The 18,138-nt window shown below is 46.0% G+C and overlaps 1 protein-coding gene across 1 annotated transcript in view; it reads left to right on the forward strand.

The window, feature by feature from the left end:
* The window catches only part of LOC120920042 (cholesterol 24-hydroxylase-like), a 43,544-nt gene that overhangs the window by 16,259 nt on the left and 9,147 nt on the right, over window positions 1-18,138 (forward strand). The window contains exons 3-11 of the mRNA XM_040331954.1: window positions 3,420-3,501; window positions 3,730-3,800; window positions 4,992-5,078; window positions 9,215-9,353; window positions 9,495-9,605; window positions 12,013-12,169; window positions 14,136-14,198; window positions 16,543-16,615; window positions 17,460-17,544. Coding sequence (XP_040187888.1) covers window positions 3,420-3,501; window positions 3,730-3,800; window positions 4,992-5,078; window positions 9,215-9,353; window positions 9,495-9,605; window positions 12,013-12,169; window positions 14,136-14,198; window positions 16,543-16,615; window positions 17,460-17,544 — 868 coding nt within the window. The remainder of the gene's footprint in view (window positions 1-3,419; window positions 3,502-3,729; window positions 3,801-4,991; window positions 5,079-9,214; window positions 9,354-9,494; window positions 9,606-12,012; window positions 12,170-14,135; window positions 14,199-16,542; window positions 16,616-17,459; window positions 17,545-18,138) is intronic.

Below are 18,138 nucleotides of genomic sequence, written 5' to 3' on the forward strand. Positions count from 1 at the left end.
AGTCAGCAGCATAAGTCCCCAGTCTACTCTGTCGAACGCTTTTTCTGCGTCGATCGACAGAAGTAATCCTGGGGACCCTACTGCCTTCATTCTCTGGAGCAACAAGAGTGTTTTTACTCCATTGTCTCTACCCTCTCTACCCTGAACAAAGCCCGTTTGGTCCGGATGTACCAGTTTTGACATTTCCTGTTTAACTCTTCCGGCCAATACCTTTGCGTACAATTTTATATCTGTGTTTAGCAGAGATATCGGCCGGTACCCTGAACAGCTTCCTGTGTCTTTACCTTCCTTTGGAATAACGGTGATGGTTGCCTCTGATGCTTCTTTACTTAATTTATACTCCCTTCCAAGGCCATTAAAGTATTGGCATAATTTTGGTAGAAGAATCTCCTTGTATTTTTTGTAATACATCACTGTGAAGCCGTCCGGGCCCGGACTTTTTCCTGCTTCCGAACTTGTTAATGCTAGTTTAATTTCATTTTCTGTGATAGGCCTATCCATCCCTTCTGCCTCCGTTTGATCAATTTTTGATATTCCTGCTTCTTTTAAAAATGTTGTAATCTTGTTTTCTTTCTCCCCTTTTTGCCAGTTCTTTTGCTCTACCGAGTATAATTTTTCATAGTATATTCTGAATGTTTCTGCAATATCTTTTGTTGTATGTAAGACCTTACCTTTTTCGTTTTTAATTTTGTCTATATAATTCCTGGATTTCTTTTTTTGTACCATCCGAGCAAGGTGTTTGCTTGTTTTATTTCCCCACCTGTATCTTTCCCTTGCTATTGAGTTGAGTTCCCTTTTTGTGTCTTGATCTAAGAGTTCTTTAAGCTCATTTCGCTTGTTTACTAAGTTTAGGTATACATCTTGTTGCTTTTCCATTTTCTTATGTTTTTGTTCGAGATTAAAGATCTCCCCTATAAGTTTTTCCTTTTTACTACTCTCTTCTTTCTTCTTCCTTGCTCCCTCAGAGATCAAGACCCCTCTTATCACCGCCTTATGGGCGTCCCATAGTGTTGCTTTAGAGATTCCATCAATCTCATTTGTTTTAAAGTACTCTTCTAATTCTTTTTTAACCCTCAGGAAACTTTTCTCTTTGATTATTAGCTCCTCATTAAGTCTCCAGTTTTGATAGGGCTTTTGATTCCCTGAGATATTTATGGATATGCTAATGGGGGCGTGATCCGAGATCGTCATGGTTTCTATTCTTGTCTCGACCACCATTTCCAGCATTCTATGGTCTACCAGTATGTGGTCGATCCGAGAATAGCTACCATGAACCGGGGAGAAGAACGTATAGTCTCGCTGGCCTGGGTTGAAGATCCTCCATGTATCCACTAATTGATTTCTATATAGGCTTTCCTTAACCTTTTTTAGTTGTATGTTTTGGGTATCTGATGTCTGATGAGTTTTATCTATTTTCGGGTCCATACAGAAATTTAGATCCCCTCCCAATAATAACTTTCCCCTCCTAAAATCTTTTAATTTCCCTAGTATTCCCAACAGGTATTTCATCGGGGAGGTATTCGGGGCATATATATTTACAAGAGTGTATTCCTCCTCCTCCAGTTTTCCTCTTAAAAAAAGGAATCTCCCTTCCGGGTCTGTCATTCTATCTGTTAGAGCAAACCGTGTCCCCTTCGCTATTCCAATTGCTATCCCTCTAGCTCTTTTTGAAATGGTATCTCCATAGTACCATCTGGGGTAGTCGGGGGAGTATATCTTTATGTTTGACCCCAATGTAAGATGGGTTTCTTGTAAAAAGGCAATGTCTGTCCTATACCTTTTCAACTCCCTCAATATCTTATGTCTCTTAGTTGGATTATTAAGGCCTTTTACGTTATAGGACAGACATTTAATCACTGGCATCTTTGTTTTCTTTTCTTCATATTATGCTTTCTTCTGATTGTTTTGGTGAGATAGGGTTTCCTCCCTCCCTCCTTCCCATCCCTCCCCTCCCTCCCATCCCTCCCTCCCTCCCGTCCCCTCCCCCTCCCACCCAACCCTCTCTCCTTCCCATCTCCTCCCCCCTCCCCCCCTCCCCCCCTATTTGGCCTATTAACGGCCTCTGAACCGTCTTCCATGTCTTGGTCCAGATCGCCCTGGGTGGGGGTCTGAGACTGCCTCCCCCCCCTCCCGGTATTCCTCCCGGAAGGGAGGGGGGGAGGGGACACAGCCCCAACCAGGGGTCCGAGGAGAGCCCAAGCAAGGGACAAAAGAGAGCACAGGGGGAAAAAAAAAAAAAAAAAAAAAAAAAAAAAAAAAAATATTTAGGAAGACACAAAGTCATACAAAGTAGGGAAGAGGGAAAAAAACAAAAAAAATAAAAAAAATAAAAATAAAAGGGTGCAACTAGAGAGAGCAGGGAGAGGGGAGAGGGGGGGGCCTCCCTTCTCCCAAAGTGAGTGTACTTAAAGCGGGGTATGCCTGTATCTTGTTAGTGATTACAATTACCAATAATAATAACTTTACAGACACATATACTAGCGGCCAGAGGGGAGGGGCAGGGAGGAGATGGCTCACACACTAGAAACTGAGAGGCAGGGAGGGGGAGAGACTCTGAACAGAGCAGGATGACGGAGGCACGTAAAATTGCTATGGTATTATGAATCGGCAGCTATGATTACCATGGTCATCGCACACAGAGGGACACAGGAACAGGCAGGGTCAACCAGGTATCTTACAGCATAGAAATGGACAAATAACATGCATAGGATGCATTAAGGTGAAAAAATATGAGGGTTTACAACCCCTTTAAGTAAAAAAAAGTGTACTGATTATCTTTGGGGATTGTGGATATCAGAGGCAGGGCCGTTTGAAGGAATTTGGGGGCCCCAAGCAAAATGGGGGCCCCTAGCACCCCCCGCATGCAAAGCCTACGTTAACGCTGCACTAATTTTTTACACCCATGTTCTTACTCCCCCCCCCCCCCCATCCCTAGTCCCTATGTTTTTCTATTCTCACCTCCCCTTTTTCCCTGTAGGCTGCCACTGTAGCGTGGCCGAGCTCCTCTTCCTCCTGTCAGTCTATCATTATGGTCCCCAGTTCCCTGTCAGATAGTGCCTGGGCCGGGCTGGGTACCACTGGGTACAGGAGATTCAGTTTCCTGTGTTCCCGGCCGGACTGAAAGGATGTGAGCACTCAGTGTGCACTTCCTGTCAGTCCAGTCGGGAACAGGAAACTGAATCTCCTGTACCGTGCGCGGTACCCGGCCGGACTGACAGGACTCCAGGAGGAAGGAAGAGGAGCTTGGCTATGCTACAGCCTGGGAAGGGGAAGTTGGGGGCCCCAGGCCAGCTCGGGGCCCCAAGCAATTGTTTGTTTTGCCTGTGCTGTAGCGACGGGCCTGATCGGAGGGGTAATCTGCAATGCATTCTATTTTTTTATTTTTTTTGGATATGCTTTAGATATGTTTCTTGTTTCAGGGTGTTGAAGTACGGCCCGGTTGTCCGTCTCAATGGTTTGCACAAGGTTTTTTTACTTGTTACTGATCCTGAAGGAATAAAGGTAAATACAGGCCTGTAAAACTGTCATCAAAGCCATATACATGGAGCTCAACCTGTGGCCCTCCAGCTGTTACGGAACTACAAGTCCCATCATGCCTTTGTTTTTTGGAGAAATGCTTGTAACTGTCAGCCTTGCAATGCCTCATGGGACTTGTAGTTCTGCAACAGCCGGAGGGCCACAGGTTGAGCGCCCATACGTGCAAATTAATTGGATGTTCTTTTGTCTCAGGAATTCTTGATGTCATCAAAGCACCCGAAGGACCAATTTTATGAAGATATATTCTATTTGTTTGGAGTACGGTAAGTGGCACAGAGAAGATCGCAACTAAAAATCGGAGAGGACACCCATGCGATGCGATTCAGGTGTCGGGGAAATAAAAAAAAATGAGTCTGGTCCTGTTCACACGGAATTCGCAGTTTCCACACCGCATCCAAATCGCACCTGTGACGGGAGTCACTTTGGACGGACAGCGCCCTATTAATGTATGGCTCAAATCGCACATGTGATGTGCACAGGAATGCGGTGCAATTCTTGTGCGAATCGCATGCAGTGTCCCGCACCGCACAATTGTCAACCCAGGCTCAATGTGTTATTATTATATAGGATTTATATTGCACCAACAGTTTGCGCAGCGCTTTAAACATGAGGGCAAACTTTATAGTTTCAATACAGGAAGAATCAGAGGGTCTGGCTCATTGGAGCTTACAATCTAGGACAGGGCCGGGTGTCAAACTCAATTTCAAGGGCCGCATCAGCATTATGATTGCCCTCAAAAGGACCGGTTGTATCTGTAAGATTAGATGTCCAGCACATCCCCTCCCCTTAGGCCCCTTTCACATTGGGCAGTGGAGGTGCGGTGACAGTATAGCGGCACGATATACCGTCGTATTTACAGCGATATTCGGTCGCTAGCGGTGCGGTTTTAACCCCCGCTAGCGGCCGAAAAAGGGTTAATACCGCCCGAAATGCGCCTCTCTAGAGGCTCATTGCGGGCGGTATTACCATTGATTTCAATGGGAAGGAGCTGTATAGGAGTGGTAAACACACCGCTCCTATACCGCTCCAAAGATGCGGCTAGCAGGACTTTTGGAGCGGTCCTGCTAGCGCACTGCTTCAGTGTGAAAGCCTTCGGGCTTTCACTTTGAAGCCTGCAGTGCACGATTTTTTCAGGCGGTATAGCAGCGCTATTTTTAGCGCTGAACCGCCTGAAAAACGTGTCAGTGTGAAAGGGGCCTTACATTAGATGTCAAGAGCCACCCCACCATCAGAAGTTGAGTCCTCCACTCTCCCTTACATCACAGTGCACCCCCCCCTTTCCTTATGCTGCTGCTGGGAAGAAGCTGGATGCATTGTTTGAAAGCAGAAAGTAGGGGTCTGGAGGAGGACCAGAGGAGGGCTGGAGGGCCGGATTCGGCCCGTGGGCCTTGTGTTTGACACCTATGATCTAGGAGTTCATCTAACATGCCTCTATTGCTTTCTGCCTACATTAGATTCTTAGGGAAAGGATTACTGACGGATCGGGATCACCAGCACTGGCACAAGCAGAGACGACTGATGGATCCTGCCTTCAGCCGATCGTAAGTAAACCCTCTCCAGTAATATTACCAATGGGCGCATCTCAAAAAATTTGAATATCAAAAAGGTCATTTATTTTAGTAAATCAATTAAAAAAGTGAATCTCATATATTTTTATATGGATGCGTTACACACAGTGATATATTTCAAGCATTTTTTTTTTTTTTTTTTTTTTGATGATTATGGCTTGCAGCTTGTGAGAACCCAAAATGTAGTAATTTGAATATTACATAAGACCAATAAAAATAAGGCTTTTTAATACAGCAATGTTGGCTTACTGAAAAGTACCGTATTTATTGGGGTATAGCACGCTCCCGCGTATAGCGCGCACCCCTAACTTTGCCCCCCGAAATTCCTGTGAAAAAAAAGATTTTTGTACTTACAGTTTGGTGTCTTGCGCGGCGTCCATCAGCGGCCTCGTCGGGTCCGGCGTCCGTCTGCGGCTTTGGGTGTCCTCTTCGTCGGGTCCGGCGTCCTTCTGCGGCGTCCTCCCCGCTCGTTTCCCGCTTTCCCGCGCCGAGTTTGAATACTGCGCCGGCATATACCGAGCGCAGTACACTCGGGCAGGCTCGGCTACTCGCGCGCTGACGTCCTGTACGTCCAGGACGTCAGCGCGAGAGGAGCCGAGACTGCCTGACTATACACGAGTGTACTGCGCTCGGTATATGCCGGCGCAGTATTCAAACTCGGCGCGGGAAAACGGGTATCGGCGTATATCGCGCACCCACGATTTTGCCCTGATTTTCAGGGCAAAAAAGTGCGCGGTATACGCCGATAAATACGGTATGTCCATGTACAGTATAGTATGCACTCAATTCTTGGTCGGGGCTCCTTTTGCATGAATTACTGCATCAATGCGGCGTAGAATGGAGGCAGTGCCGATCCTGACCTCCCTGGGGTCCCTAAGCAAAATGACATGTCACATTAAAGATTAAAGTTGAGAAGCGGGGGGGAGGGGGTGTTCTGCTGTCGAAAATGACATCTTACCTTAAAGTGAGAAGCTGGGGGTGCTGACTTTTTACCTCTTCTCCCATGCAGCCAGCGAGTGGAGAAGTGGGATGAGGGGCTGAAAATTACTTCTCACCAAGCGGGGCCTCTAGTAATTTGGGGGGCCCTCCGCAGCTTTGCGGGGCCCTAAGCGGCTTGCATAGTGAGCCTATAGGGCGGATCGACCCTGCGTGGAGGAGATCAGCCTGTGGCACTGCTGCGGTGGTATGGAAGCCCAGGTTGCTTTGATAGCGGCCTTCGGCTCATCTGCACTGTTGGGTCTGGTGTCTCTCATCTTCTTATAGACCAAACCCCACAGATTCTCTTTGGGGTTTAGGTCAGGTGAGTTTGCTGGCCAATCAAGCACAGTGATACCATGATCATGTGACCAGTTATTGGTACTTTTGGCAAGTGGGCAGGTGCCAAGTCCTGCTGGAAAATGAAATCGGCATCTCCATGAAGCTGGTCAGCAGAGGGAAGCATGAAGTGCTCTGGAATTTCCTGGTAGTGCTGCGCTGACTTTGGACTTCATAAAACACAGTGGGACCAACACCAGCAGATGACACGGCTCCCCAAATCATCGCTGACTGGGGAAACTTCACACTGGACCTCATGCAACTTGGATTCGGTGCCTCTCCACTTCTCCCCCAGACTCTGGGACCTTGATTTCCAAATGAGATGCAAAATTTACTTTCAACAGAAAAGAGGACTTTGGTCCACTGAGCAACAGTCTAGTCCCTAACCTTAAAAAAATATTTAATTAATAATAATATAATAAACACCCAAACCCGGGAAAAAAAAAAAACAGAATAATATTTAATATATTTTGTGTTTGGGGTTAAGGTTTTTTATTTATTATTATTTTTATTATTATTATTATTATTATTATTATTATTATTAATATTATTATTTTTTAAGGGTTAGGGGTTAATTATTTATTATTACTTAGTGTTCATTTATTGAATGTATTTATTTATGAGATGGTAGTAGTAGTAGTAGTAGTAGTAGTAGTAGCTAATCTAACGATAATATTAAATGAATAATAAAAGCTGAAATACAAAGCAACAGATAATAGTTTTTTCTATTGGCTAATAATAAAAAGCGCAAGTCGCACATAAAAATGTGCCAAGATCGTGCATAAAACGCTCAAAGATGCTACGCTCAGGTGTAAATGCAGCCTAACAAGTGATCTTAGGTTTTTTTTTTTTTTATTCCCTGCAGGGCAAGATCAATTAGTAAAAGCAGAACATAATACACACAGTAAACATTGTTAGGCGCACATTTAACCCCTTGATCACCCTTAAATGTTAAAGCCAGTGTCATTAGTACTGTACACTGTTACTGTACTAATCACTGTATTAGTGTCACTATCAGGGCCGTTTGAAGGAATTTGGGGGCCCCAAGCAAAATGGGGCCCCCAAACCCCCCCCCCCCCCCCGCATGCAAAGCCTACGTTAGCGCTACACTAAATTTTTTTTCTATTCTTACCTCCCCTTCTTCCCGGTAGGCTGCCGCTGTAGCGTGGCCGAGCTCCTCTTCCCAAGTCCCCTATCAGATAGTGCACTTCCTGTCAGTCCGGCCGGGAACAGGAAACAAAACTGAATCTTCTGTACCACGCATGGTACCCAGCCGGACTGACAGGACTCCAGGTGGAAGGAAGAAGAGCTTGGCTACATCCTGGGAAGGGGAAATAGGGGCCAGCTCGGGGCCCCAAGCAATTGTTTGTTTTGCCTGTCCTGTAGCGACGGGCCTGGTCACTATTGATGTCAGTGTACTCGCCCAGCCAGCATCAGCTAGTGTCACATTGCCGCTATTTTATCACAGTCCTACTATAAGTCGCTGATCACCGCCATTACTGGTGTAAAAAAAAAAAGTTCCAGTGTTTATACCAGACGCTATAAATTTCACGCAAACCAAATAATATACACTTACTCAGATTTTTTTTTCTTTGATGTTTTTTTTACCAAATACATGTAGCAGAATGCATTTTGGCCAAAATTCATGAAGACATTTTTATATATTTTTTTAATATTTTATAACAGAATTTTTTTTTTTTTATTTCACCCCCCTTTTTTTTCCATTTATATCACAAATAAAACAAACCCAGTGGTGGTCAAATACCACTGAACGACAAATTTAATTTGCGTATGGTGTAGCCAGTTAAATTAGCGCAGTGCTGAATAGCAAAAAATGCTAACCATGATGTGCAGCTAACACCAGAGACAATGGCCCCGGATTCACATACATTGGCGCATATTTATGCCGGCGTAGCGTATCTTTTTTAGGCTACGCCAGCGCAGCGCAGAGCGGCAAGCACAGTATTCACAAAGCACTCGCTCGTTAAAGATACGCTGGGTTTCCTCGGCGTAAGCCAGCGTAGGTGGTAGTGGGCGTGAGCCATGCTAATGAGGCTTGATCCCATGCAAATGATGGGCCAAGCGTCATAGAAGTACTTAAAACGAACGGCGCATGGACGTATCCCAGTGCGCATGCTCAGAATCACGTTGAAACTACTCCCTAAGATACGACGGATCACTGCCTACGACGTGAACGTAACCTACGCCCAGCCCTATTCACGTACTACTACGTAAACGACGGAAAATACGACGGCTGTTCCCTGGTCCATACCTTTGCTTGAGTTGCGCCTCATAGATAAGGAATAACTATACGCCGGACGTAAGCCTTGCGCAAACTGCGTATATTATGCGCCGGGCGCAACTACGTTCATGAATCGACGTATCTCCCTCATTTGCATATTTGCAATGAGGCGGCCAGCGTAAATATGCGCCCACGATACGCCGGCGTAGGAAAGTTACGTCGGTCGGAAGAAGCCTATTTTCAGGCGTATCTAGTTCTGTGGGCACGGCGCACAGATACGACGGCGCATAGTTACACTTACGCGGCGTATATCGAGATACGTCGGCGTAAGTGCTTTGTGAATCCGGGCCAGAGTACATGGACAGGAAGTGGCTGAAGGCGGCTGCAGGAGATCAGCAGCACTGAGATTGTGCAAACCGCATTTTATGAAAAAAAAAGGGCATTTACTGTATTTATGATACATGGGACTAGGTGTCCTCCAGTTATGGTTTACATCTACAATGGTAGGATTTTGAGCTTAGAAAGCAGAGTTGATGTTGAGCCTTTATTGCAGGTTCCTGATGGGTTTAATGGGAATGTTCAATGACAAAGCGGAGGAGTTGGTGGAAAAGCTGTCAGGGATGGCGGACGGAAAAACAGAAGTTAAAATGCACGATATGTTCAGTAAGGTGACGTTGGATGTCATTGCCAAGGTAAGCTACCTCCACCCTAGTGGTGGAACAGAGGAATGGCGTTAGGGGTATGGGAGTCAGGCTCCCGCCCCTCCATATGAAATTGTAACCTAATGCAATGGATGTCCATATGTTTATATTGTCCATGCGTCTATTTGGCAGGTTGCATTTGACCTGGATCTGAATACCATACAAGACAACCAGACGCCGTTCCCGCGAGCCATCCTCATGGCCATGAAAGGAATGGTTGAGATGAGAAATCCCCTTGTTCGTGTGAGTCTTGGCAAAATACAAACTGAGAAGGATAAAAACTTTTTTTCATTTTTTTTTTGTTAAAAGCTGGATGCTTGTAGAATAAACACAGTCTAGGCCATCTTTTATGTAGCACAACAATTCTTTTTTTAATATCCATAGAGAGTTCTATGCCATGTTGAACTTCCAGTGATCAGTATGAAAGAGTGAGAGCGATAACACCAAATTTATCACACCTGCTCTCCATTCACACCTGAGATCTTGTAACACTAACGAGTCACATGACATCGGGGAGGGAAAATGGCTAATTGGGCCCATTTTGGACATTTTCACTTAGGGGTGTACTCACTTTTGTTGCCAGCAGTTTAGACATTAATGGCTGTGAGTTGAGATATTTTGAGGGGACAGCAAATTTACACTGTTATACAAGCTGTACACTCACTACACAACATTGTAGCAAAGTGTCATTTCTTCAGTGTTGTCACATGAAAAGATAGAAGAAAAGATTTACAAAAATGTAAGGGGTGTACTCACTTTTGTGAGATACTGTGTGTGTGTGTGTATATGTGTGTATTTGGGATGTTTTGATGCCTCGGCAATCTATTGATTTTCATTGGGCTGCCCTAACGCATGTTAACAAGCAACATAACGCACCTTCATGTCTACTGGCTGGGGCACCTCTGACCCCTGGGTGGAACCTTCTGTTTCCAGGCTCTTGGCTGGGGCTCCTCTGACCCCTAGGTGAGGCCTCCTGTCTGTTGGCTTCTGGCTGGGGCTCCTCTGACCCCTGGGTGAGAGATCCTGTCTCTTGGTTCTTTGCTGGGGCTTCACTGACCCCTGGGTGAGACCTCCTGGCTGGACCTTCTCTTACCCCTGGGTACGTTCTAGCTGCTGACTAGGGCTCCTATGACCCCTGGGTGAGGCCTCCTGTCTATTGGCTCCTGGCCGGGGCTCCTCCTGACCCCTGGCTGAGATATCATGTCTCTTTGTTCTTTGCTGGGGCTTCTCGGACCCCAGGATGAGACCTCCTGGCTGGGCCTTCTCTTAGCCCTGGGTGAGATCTTCTGGCTCCTGACAAGGGCTCCTCTGACCTCTGGATGAGACCTCCTGTCTCTTGGCTCCTGGCTGGGGCTCCTCTGACCCCTGGGTGAGATATCCTGTCTCTTGTGTCTTTGCTGGGCCTTCTCTTACCCCTGGGTGAGACCTCCTGGCTGGGCATTCTCTTACCCCTGGGTGAGACCTCCTGGCTGGGCCTTCTCTTACCCCTGAGTGAGACCTCCTGGCTGGGCCTTCTCTTACCCCTGGGTGAGACCTCCTGGCTGGGCCTTCTCTTACCCCTGGATGAGACCTCCTGGCTGGGCCTTCTCTTACCCCTGGGTGAGACCTCCTGGCTGGGGCTCCTCTTACCCCTGGATGAGACCTCCTGTCTGGGGCTCCTCTTACCCCTGGGTGAGGCCTCCTGGCTGGGGCTCCTCTGGCCCCTGGGTGAGGCCTCCTGGCTGGGGCTCCTCTGACCCCTGGGTGAGGCCTCCTGGCTGGGGCTCCTCTGACCCCTGGTTAAGGCCTCCTGTCTTTTAGCTTCTGGCTGGGGCTCCTATAACTTCTTGATGAAACCACCTGTCTCCTGGATGGGGCTCCTCTGACCCCTGGATGTGATATCCTGTCTTTTTGTTCTTTGCTGGGGCTTTTCTGACCTCTGGGTGAGTTCTTCTAGCTGCTGACTAGGGCTCCTCTGACCCCCGGGCTCTTGGCTGGGGCTCCTCTGACCCCCGGGTGGGATATCCTGTCTTTGTTCTTTGCTGGGGCTTATCTGATCCCTGGGCTCTTGGCTGGGGCTCCTCTGACCCCTAAGGGACACCCCCTGTCTCTTCGGTGGGGTTTCCGCTGACCCCTTGGTGAGACCTTCTGGCTCCTGGCTAGGGCTTCTCTGACTCCTGAGTAAAACCTCCTGACCTAGGTGGAGCTCCTCTGACTCCTGGGTGAGACCTCCTGGTGGAGCTCCTCTGACTCCCTGGGTCAGGTGAGACCTCCCGTGACTCAGCCAGCCAGCTTTCGTGAAATTAGAAGCATATAATCTTGGAACTTTAAATTACTATATAAAAAGGTCCTTAATGAATGTGACACACATCCGTTTCAACCAAACTTGCTGTATTCTGTGATACCGGTATAACCATTACATATGATTGTGAGCGCCATCTACTGGCCATAAAGTGGTATTTGTTTTTAAATACCCCAATCAGGAAAAAAAAACATTTGCCCACTAGATGGTGCTTGTGGTCATACGAGATGGCTATATAATGCCAAATACAGCACGTTTCATTGAGCTAAGCAGACGGTATATCGCATTCGTTAAGAAAACCTTTTATACATAGACCCCCCAAAGTTGCCAAAGTGTAATAAATGTGCGTGTCTGTGCTTTTAAACAAAGGTTCTTCCATCAAAACGGTCCATTGTCCGGGAGATTCGCGACTCTGTACTTCTTCTCCGTAAAACGGGAAAAGACTGTATTGAGAAGAGACAGAAGATATTACAAGAGGGGGCAGAGGTTCCTGGAGATATACTGACACAGATCCTTAGAGGTGCTGGTAAGTGTTGTCACTTATTCCCAGAAAATGTGCCACCATGTTTCTTAGAGATAGACAAGGCAGATGCGTCAAATCATTTTAGGGCCCTTCACCTCACCAATGTCAATCCTAAAGCAATCTCATAACATCAATGTCAGGGGTCTCCGAACTTTCTAAACGGAGGGCCAGTTTACTGTCTTTCAGACTTTAGGGGGGCCGGACTGTGGGCAGTTATAGTAGAAAATGTCATCAGTGGGAGTAAACCATGCCTCATCTTTGATATTAGGGGAAAGAATAGCGCCCCTTCACAGATGCCAGTGGGAGGAATAGTACCCCATCTTTGGTGTCGGTGAGAGAAAAAGTGCCCCGTTGCTGGAGTCACTAGGAGGAACATTTCCCTCTTGTTGGTGTCAGTGGGAAGAACAGTGCCTCGTCGTTTCAGTGGAAGGAATGGTTCCCCACCATTGGTGTCATTGGAAGAAATAGTGCTCCATCATTAGGAAGAAATAGTGCTCCATCATTAGTATCAATAGAAGGAATAGTGCCCCATCCTTGTCACTGCAAGGAATAGTGCCCCATCATTGGAGGCAGTGAGAGGAATAAGGAATAGTGCCTCCTTGTTGGTGTCAGTGGGAAGAACAGTGCCTCGTCGTTTCAGTGGAAGGAATGGTTCCCCACCATTGGTGTCATTGGAAGAAATAGTGCTCCATCATTAGGAAGAAATAGTGCTCCATCATTAGTATCAATAGAAGGAATAGTGCCCCATCATTGGAGGCAGTGAGAGGAATAAGGAATAGTGCATCCTTGTTGGTGTCAGTGGGGGGGGGGGGGGGGGGTAGTGCTCCCATAGGTGTGCCCAGCCTATTGCATTAGGGTGTGCCCTCCCAAAGCTCAAACACATATGCATGTGTGAATAAATACTGACAATGGCCCGGATTCAAAGAGATCTGCGCTCTATTGCCCGGCGTAAGCGCGCGCAATGTAAATGATCCCGCCGGGGGCGGGAATCATTTAAATTAGGCGCGTTCCCGCGCCGATCGTAAAGCGCATGCGCCGTCGGGAAACTTTCCCGACGTGCATTGCGGCAAATGACGTCGCAAGGACGTCATTTGCTTCAAAGTGAACGTGAATGGCGTCCAGCGCCATTCACGTATCACTTACGCAAACGGCGTGAAATTCAAATTTCACGACGCGGGAACGGAGGGTATACTTTAGCATTGGCTGCCCCTACTATTAGAAGGGGCAGCCTTACGCTAAAGACGCCGTACGGAAACTCCGTAACTTGCGTACGCAGGGCTCTCGCAACATTGTGAATCGGCGTAAGTATGCAATTTGCATACTATACGCTGACCAAAATGGGAGCGCCCCCTAGCGGTCAATGCAAGAATGCAGCCTAAAATCTGCGTGGCATAAGAGCCTTCTGCCACGCAGATCTTAGGCTGCAGTCAGCGTAACAAGTTCTCTGAATCAGGAGAACTCGTTACGCCGGCGCAAGTCAGCAATTGCGCTGCGTAACTATGGTTACGCAGGCGCAATTGCTTACTGAATCTGGGCCAATGTCAGTAGAGCAGTGGACGGTGTCAGTAGGACAGATTTGTGTCAGTAGGGCAGTGGGTGGTGTCAATAGTTCTTATATATTTTTTTATTCTATTTTACTTTTCTTTTTTTGGGGAGCCCTGTTAGGGGGCTTTGGTGAAATATCAGGTATCAGGGAATCTGCACCACACGGGGTGATTAGGATGTGCTCAGGCACACCTGGAACACCCTGTGCTCACGCCTATGAGTGCTCCATTGTTTGTGTCAACTATATAGTGTCCCTATATTGGTGTCAGCGGGAGTAATGGCGCCTCAAGGGTAATATAAAAGCAACCAAAGGCCACAGTTTGAAGACCACTAATCAATGTCATTAATGCAAACAATTAGACCTCCAAAAATAGAAATTGCATCATTGTACTCGGGGTAATCTTCCTGTTTTTTCTCTTTACAGCTCTAGAAGATGAGTGTGACATCGAGGTCATGATAGACAATTTTGTGACATTCTTCATTGCTGGTGTGTATCTAGTGCAAATCCCAATGTTCCTTCAAGTTTTATTCTTGATGTCCTGCAATGCTCTAGTCCTGAAAGGAACTCTTCTATAGACTTACACTTCTGACTAAAGTTGGCCAGAGTAGAAGACGCTTGAGAGGAGATATGATGGCGATGGAACGAAGCTTTTCAGTTTCAGGGAGTGTAAGAAGACACAATGAGATTGGAGGAGAAGAGGTTTAACCTAAAGCTGTGCAGGGAGATAAGGATGTGGAACTCTCTTCCACAATTTGATGGTGTCAGCAGGGAGTATTGATATTTTTAAAAGACTCTTGGATGTGAATCTTGGTGAACACATCATAGGTCTCGTACAGACGACCGGATCTATCCGCTGGGATTGATCCGCGGATCAGTTCCAGCGGACAAATCCGGTCGTCTGTACGGCCTAGCGGATATTTATCCGCGGAGATTCGTCGGGCTGATCGATTTCAAGCGGATAGAAATTTCTTAGCATGCTAAGAAATCTATCCGCTTGAATCGTTTCCAGCGGATTGATCCGGTCGTCTGTACAGACTCACCGGATCAATCCGTCCGCTCCCCTCCCTCGCATGCGTAGTAATGATTCGACGCATGCGTGGAAGTACTTACCTTCCAGCGTCGCGCACGTCGCCGCTTCATCGTCGCGGCGACGGCGCAACACGTCACCGCGGATGTATTCCGCGCGGATTTTGATCCGATGGTGTGTACAAGCCTCTGTAGTGGCAAAGTAGTGTAACAATGGATCATCCAATTGGAGGGTGTCAGCGGTGCACTGCTGAAAAATGTGTTAGTTTTCGTTTCACTCTTTTTTTTTTTTCTGGTCGTTTGTTCTGTTTGTAGATTCGTAAATTTGAAAATCCAAAAATTCTAAATAAGAACTACTATAAATATAGGTATTGTAACTTCCTTTCAAATCTGGCTGTTGGCTATTATGAAATAACGAATGCCGTATCTAAACAAATGGATCAAATTATTTAATAAATAACTTATTATTAATTTTGTTACATTCCATTTGTTTAGATACGGCATTTGTTATTTCATAATAGCCAACAGCCAAATTTGAAAGGAAATTACGATACCTATCATTTTAATAGTTGATAATAGAGTCGGTTCACACTGGGGCAGCACGACTTGCCAAGTGACTCGGCAAGGCGATCTGCTCACGACTTCAGAGGCGACTTGCAATATGACTTCTGTATTGAAGTCAATGCAAGTTGCCTGACGAGTCGCGCTCGTGTGAACTGGCTCTTAAAGCGGGAGTTCACCCGAAAAAAAATGTTTTAACATTAGATTGGGCCTAATTACGGGAAGCAGAATCGGGTGTTTTGATTAAAATCAATGCAGTACTTACCTTTTTTGAGATAGATGTTCTCCCGCCGTTTCCGAGTATGGTCTTCGGGACTGGGCGTTCCTATTTGATTGACAGCCTTCCGACGGTTGCATACAGCGCGTCACAAGTTGCCGAACGTCGGTGCGGCACTATAGGGCACCTGTGCACCGACGTTCGGCTACTTTCGGAAACTGGTAACGCGCTGTATGTGACGGTCGGAAGGCTGTCAATCAAATAGGAACGCCCAGTCCCGCAGCCCATACCCAGAAGCGGCGGGAGAACATCTATCTCTAAAAAGGTTAGTACTGCATTGATTTTAATCAAAACACCCGATTCTGCTTCCCGTAATTAGGCCCAATCTAATGTTAAAAATAGATTTTTCGGGTGAACCTCCACTTTAAGTTATTTTGAATTTTGTGATTTTTCAAATATTTAGAAACAATCGTTAAATGGATTTTTGTTAATTCGGATATTTCCGAATGAATGAATTTGACTAAATTCATAAAAAATAATAATTCGGAACTAAACAAATTGCACAATTTTGGTCAGCGGTACTCCACATCAGACTGGGACTATGGAATTCTCATCTTATAGGTCTATAAGGCTCAATCAAGGAGAGAGAAGCCTCCAATAGTGTGATATTGTTTAAAATGTATTGTTTAAAAGATGAAAAGTGACTTACAAATGAAATCTCTTGTTAGCATGCAATAAATCCAAACGCATACGCCACTGGTGCTAGCTCCAGCTAGGCGAGGATAACGTGCTCCACCTTGCCCTGACGTACGTTTCGTCTAAACAGACATTAGCAAGGGGATTAGAATATCTCATTGACAACGTCTGTTTAGACAAAACATACGTTTCTCATGTTGCTTGGAAGAAGAAAGAAAATGTCTATATGCTGTGGATGACAAACCCTTATTTATTTTTCACTGCTTCAGTTTTTATTAATCTAATATACTGGTAAATAAAACTAATTTTAAAAACAATTGCATTTTATAGGGATGGAGACAACTGCTAATCAGTTGTCATTTGCGGTCCAGTCACTGGCACAAAATCCGGACATCCTGAAAAAGTGAGTAGATGTTATTACAATGTAGAGTTAAAGAACTGAAGAGTCCCTTTTTATTATTTTTTTTTGTCTATGAGAAAATCTTGCTTAAAGTGTTACTAAACCCAGGACCCTGCATTTACTATATCTGGTCTCCCACAGTACACAGAAATGCAAGGTATGGAGGCAGGGCTGGTGCAAAGATTTTTAACACCAGGCGAAACCTAATTTTGCCACCCCCTTGGCCCCACCCCTGGCTCCACCTCCTTTGCCCTGCCCATGTATACCCCACCTTTTTAACAAAGCGAACCATCAAATGCAGCCTCACCAGCACCCATCAATGAATGTTTGCTTGCTTCCATTCATTCGGGAGCCGGGACACAGATACAGTTCTCCGCCACCGCTTTGCCTCTGACACTATGTGCAAATGGAGCACCGGCTGTCTGCTGATGCTGAGACTTGGTAGCTTGCTGCAGAGAGAAGAGAGTAGGAACACCCAGTGGTCAGGCTAATTTGCCTAGTGGTAGCACCGGCCCTGTATGGAGGGCTTCACTCACGACTCCTGAACTCAGGAAAGGGCTGCACATAATATTTAATAAATGTAAGACTGTCGGAGACTGTATAATTACTAGAGGGGATAGTAAGAAATTGCGGACATTCTACAGGTGGGGGTTGGAGATATGCTTGTCTAGACGACTTGAACGTGTTACCCGAGACTGCTAGAGATGACTGCCAACACAGCCCTATTATAAAATCAACGGTCCAGGGGCTGTATGGCAAGCATCAAAGGTCCACAGATTGGGCACCAGGGCCTTTGAGAATTTAATACTTAAGTACAACCAGTAAATCCTTTTTTACTGATCCACAGGGCCCAGGCGGAGGTGGATGAAGTCATCGGTTCTAAGAGAGACATTGAGTACGAGGACCTTGGTAAACTCCAGTACCTATCTCAGGTAAGATAACATAGTACAACAGTGTGGAGATTTTAAGATGTCACCAGCACTTTGTCAAGATGCAGAGTAACATTTTAATGGATTTGTGTGTGTGTAATATATATATATATATATATATATATATATTTGTCAACCAGGACTTTTTGTCACAGGGAATAGGTACAGGAACTTCCCCTTTGGCTCCATCTCCTACCCACCTCCGAGGATCTTTCCTTGATTCCACCCCAAACCCACCTCCAAGGATCTTCCCTTGGTTTCACCCCAAACCCACCTCCAAGGATCTTCCCTTGGTTCCACCCAAAACCCACCTCCAATGATCTACCCTTGGTTTCACCCCAAACCCACCTCCCAAGGATCTTCCCTTGGTTCCACCCCAAACCCACCTCCGAGGATCTTCCCTTGGTTTCACCTCCAAGGATCTTCCCTTGGTTCCACCCCATACCCCACCACCCAGTAGCTTCCCTTTTGAAGAATACACAAAATTATACCAAGTATCATATTGTGGTGCTAAATAATTTTGTATGGAATTTCTTAATAATAACAAGAAAAGCAGTAAAATAGATCTTTTTTATTTTTTATTTTGTTTAGATGTGA

The sequence above is a fragment of the Rana temporaria genome, chromosome 13 (genome assembly GCF_905171775.1).
Source record: "Rana temporaria chromosome 13, aRanTem1.1, whole genome shotgun sequence".
NCBI lineage: Eukaryota > Metazoa > Chordata > Amphibia > Anura > Ranidae > Rana > Rana temporaria.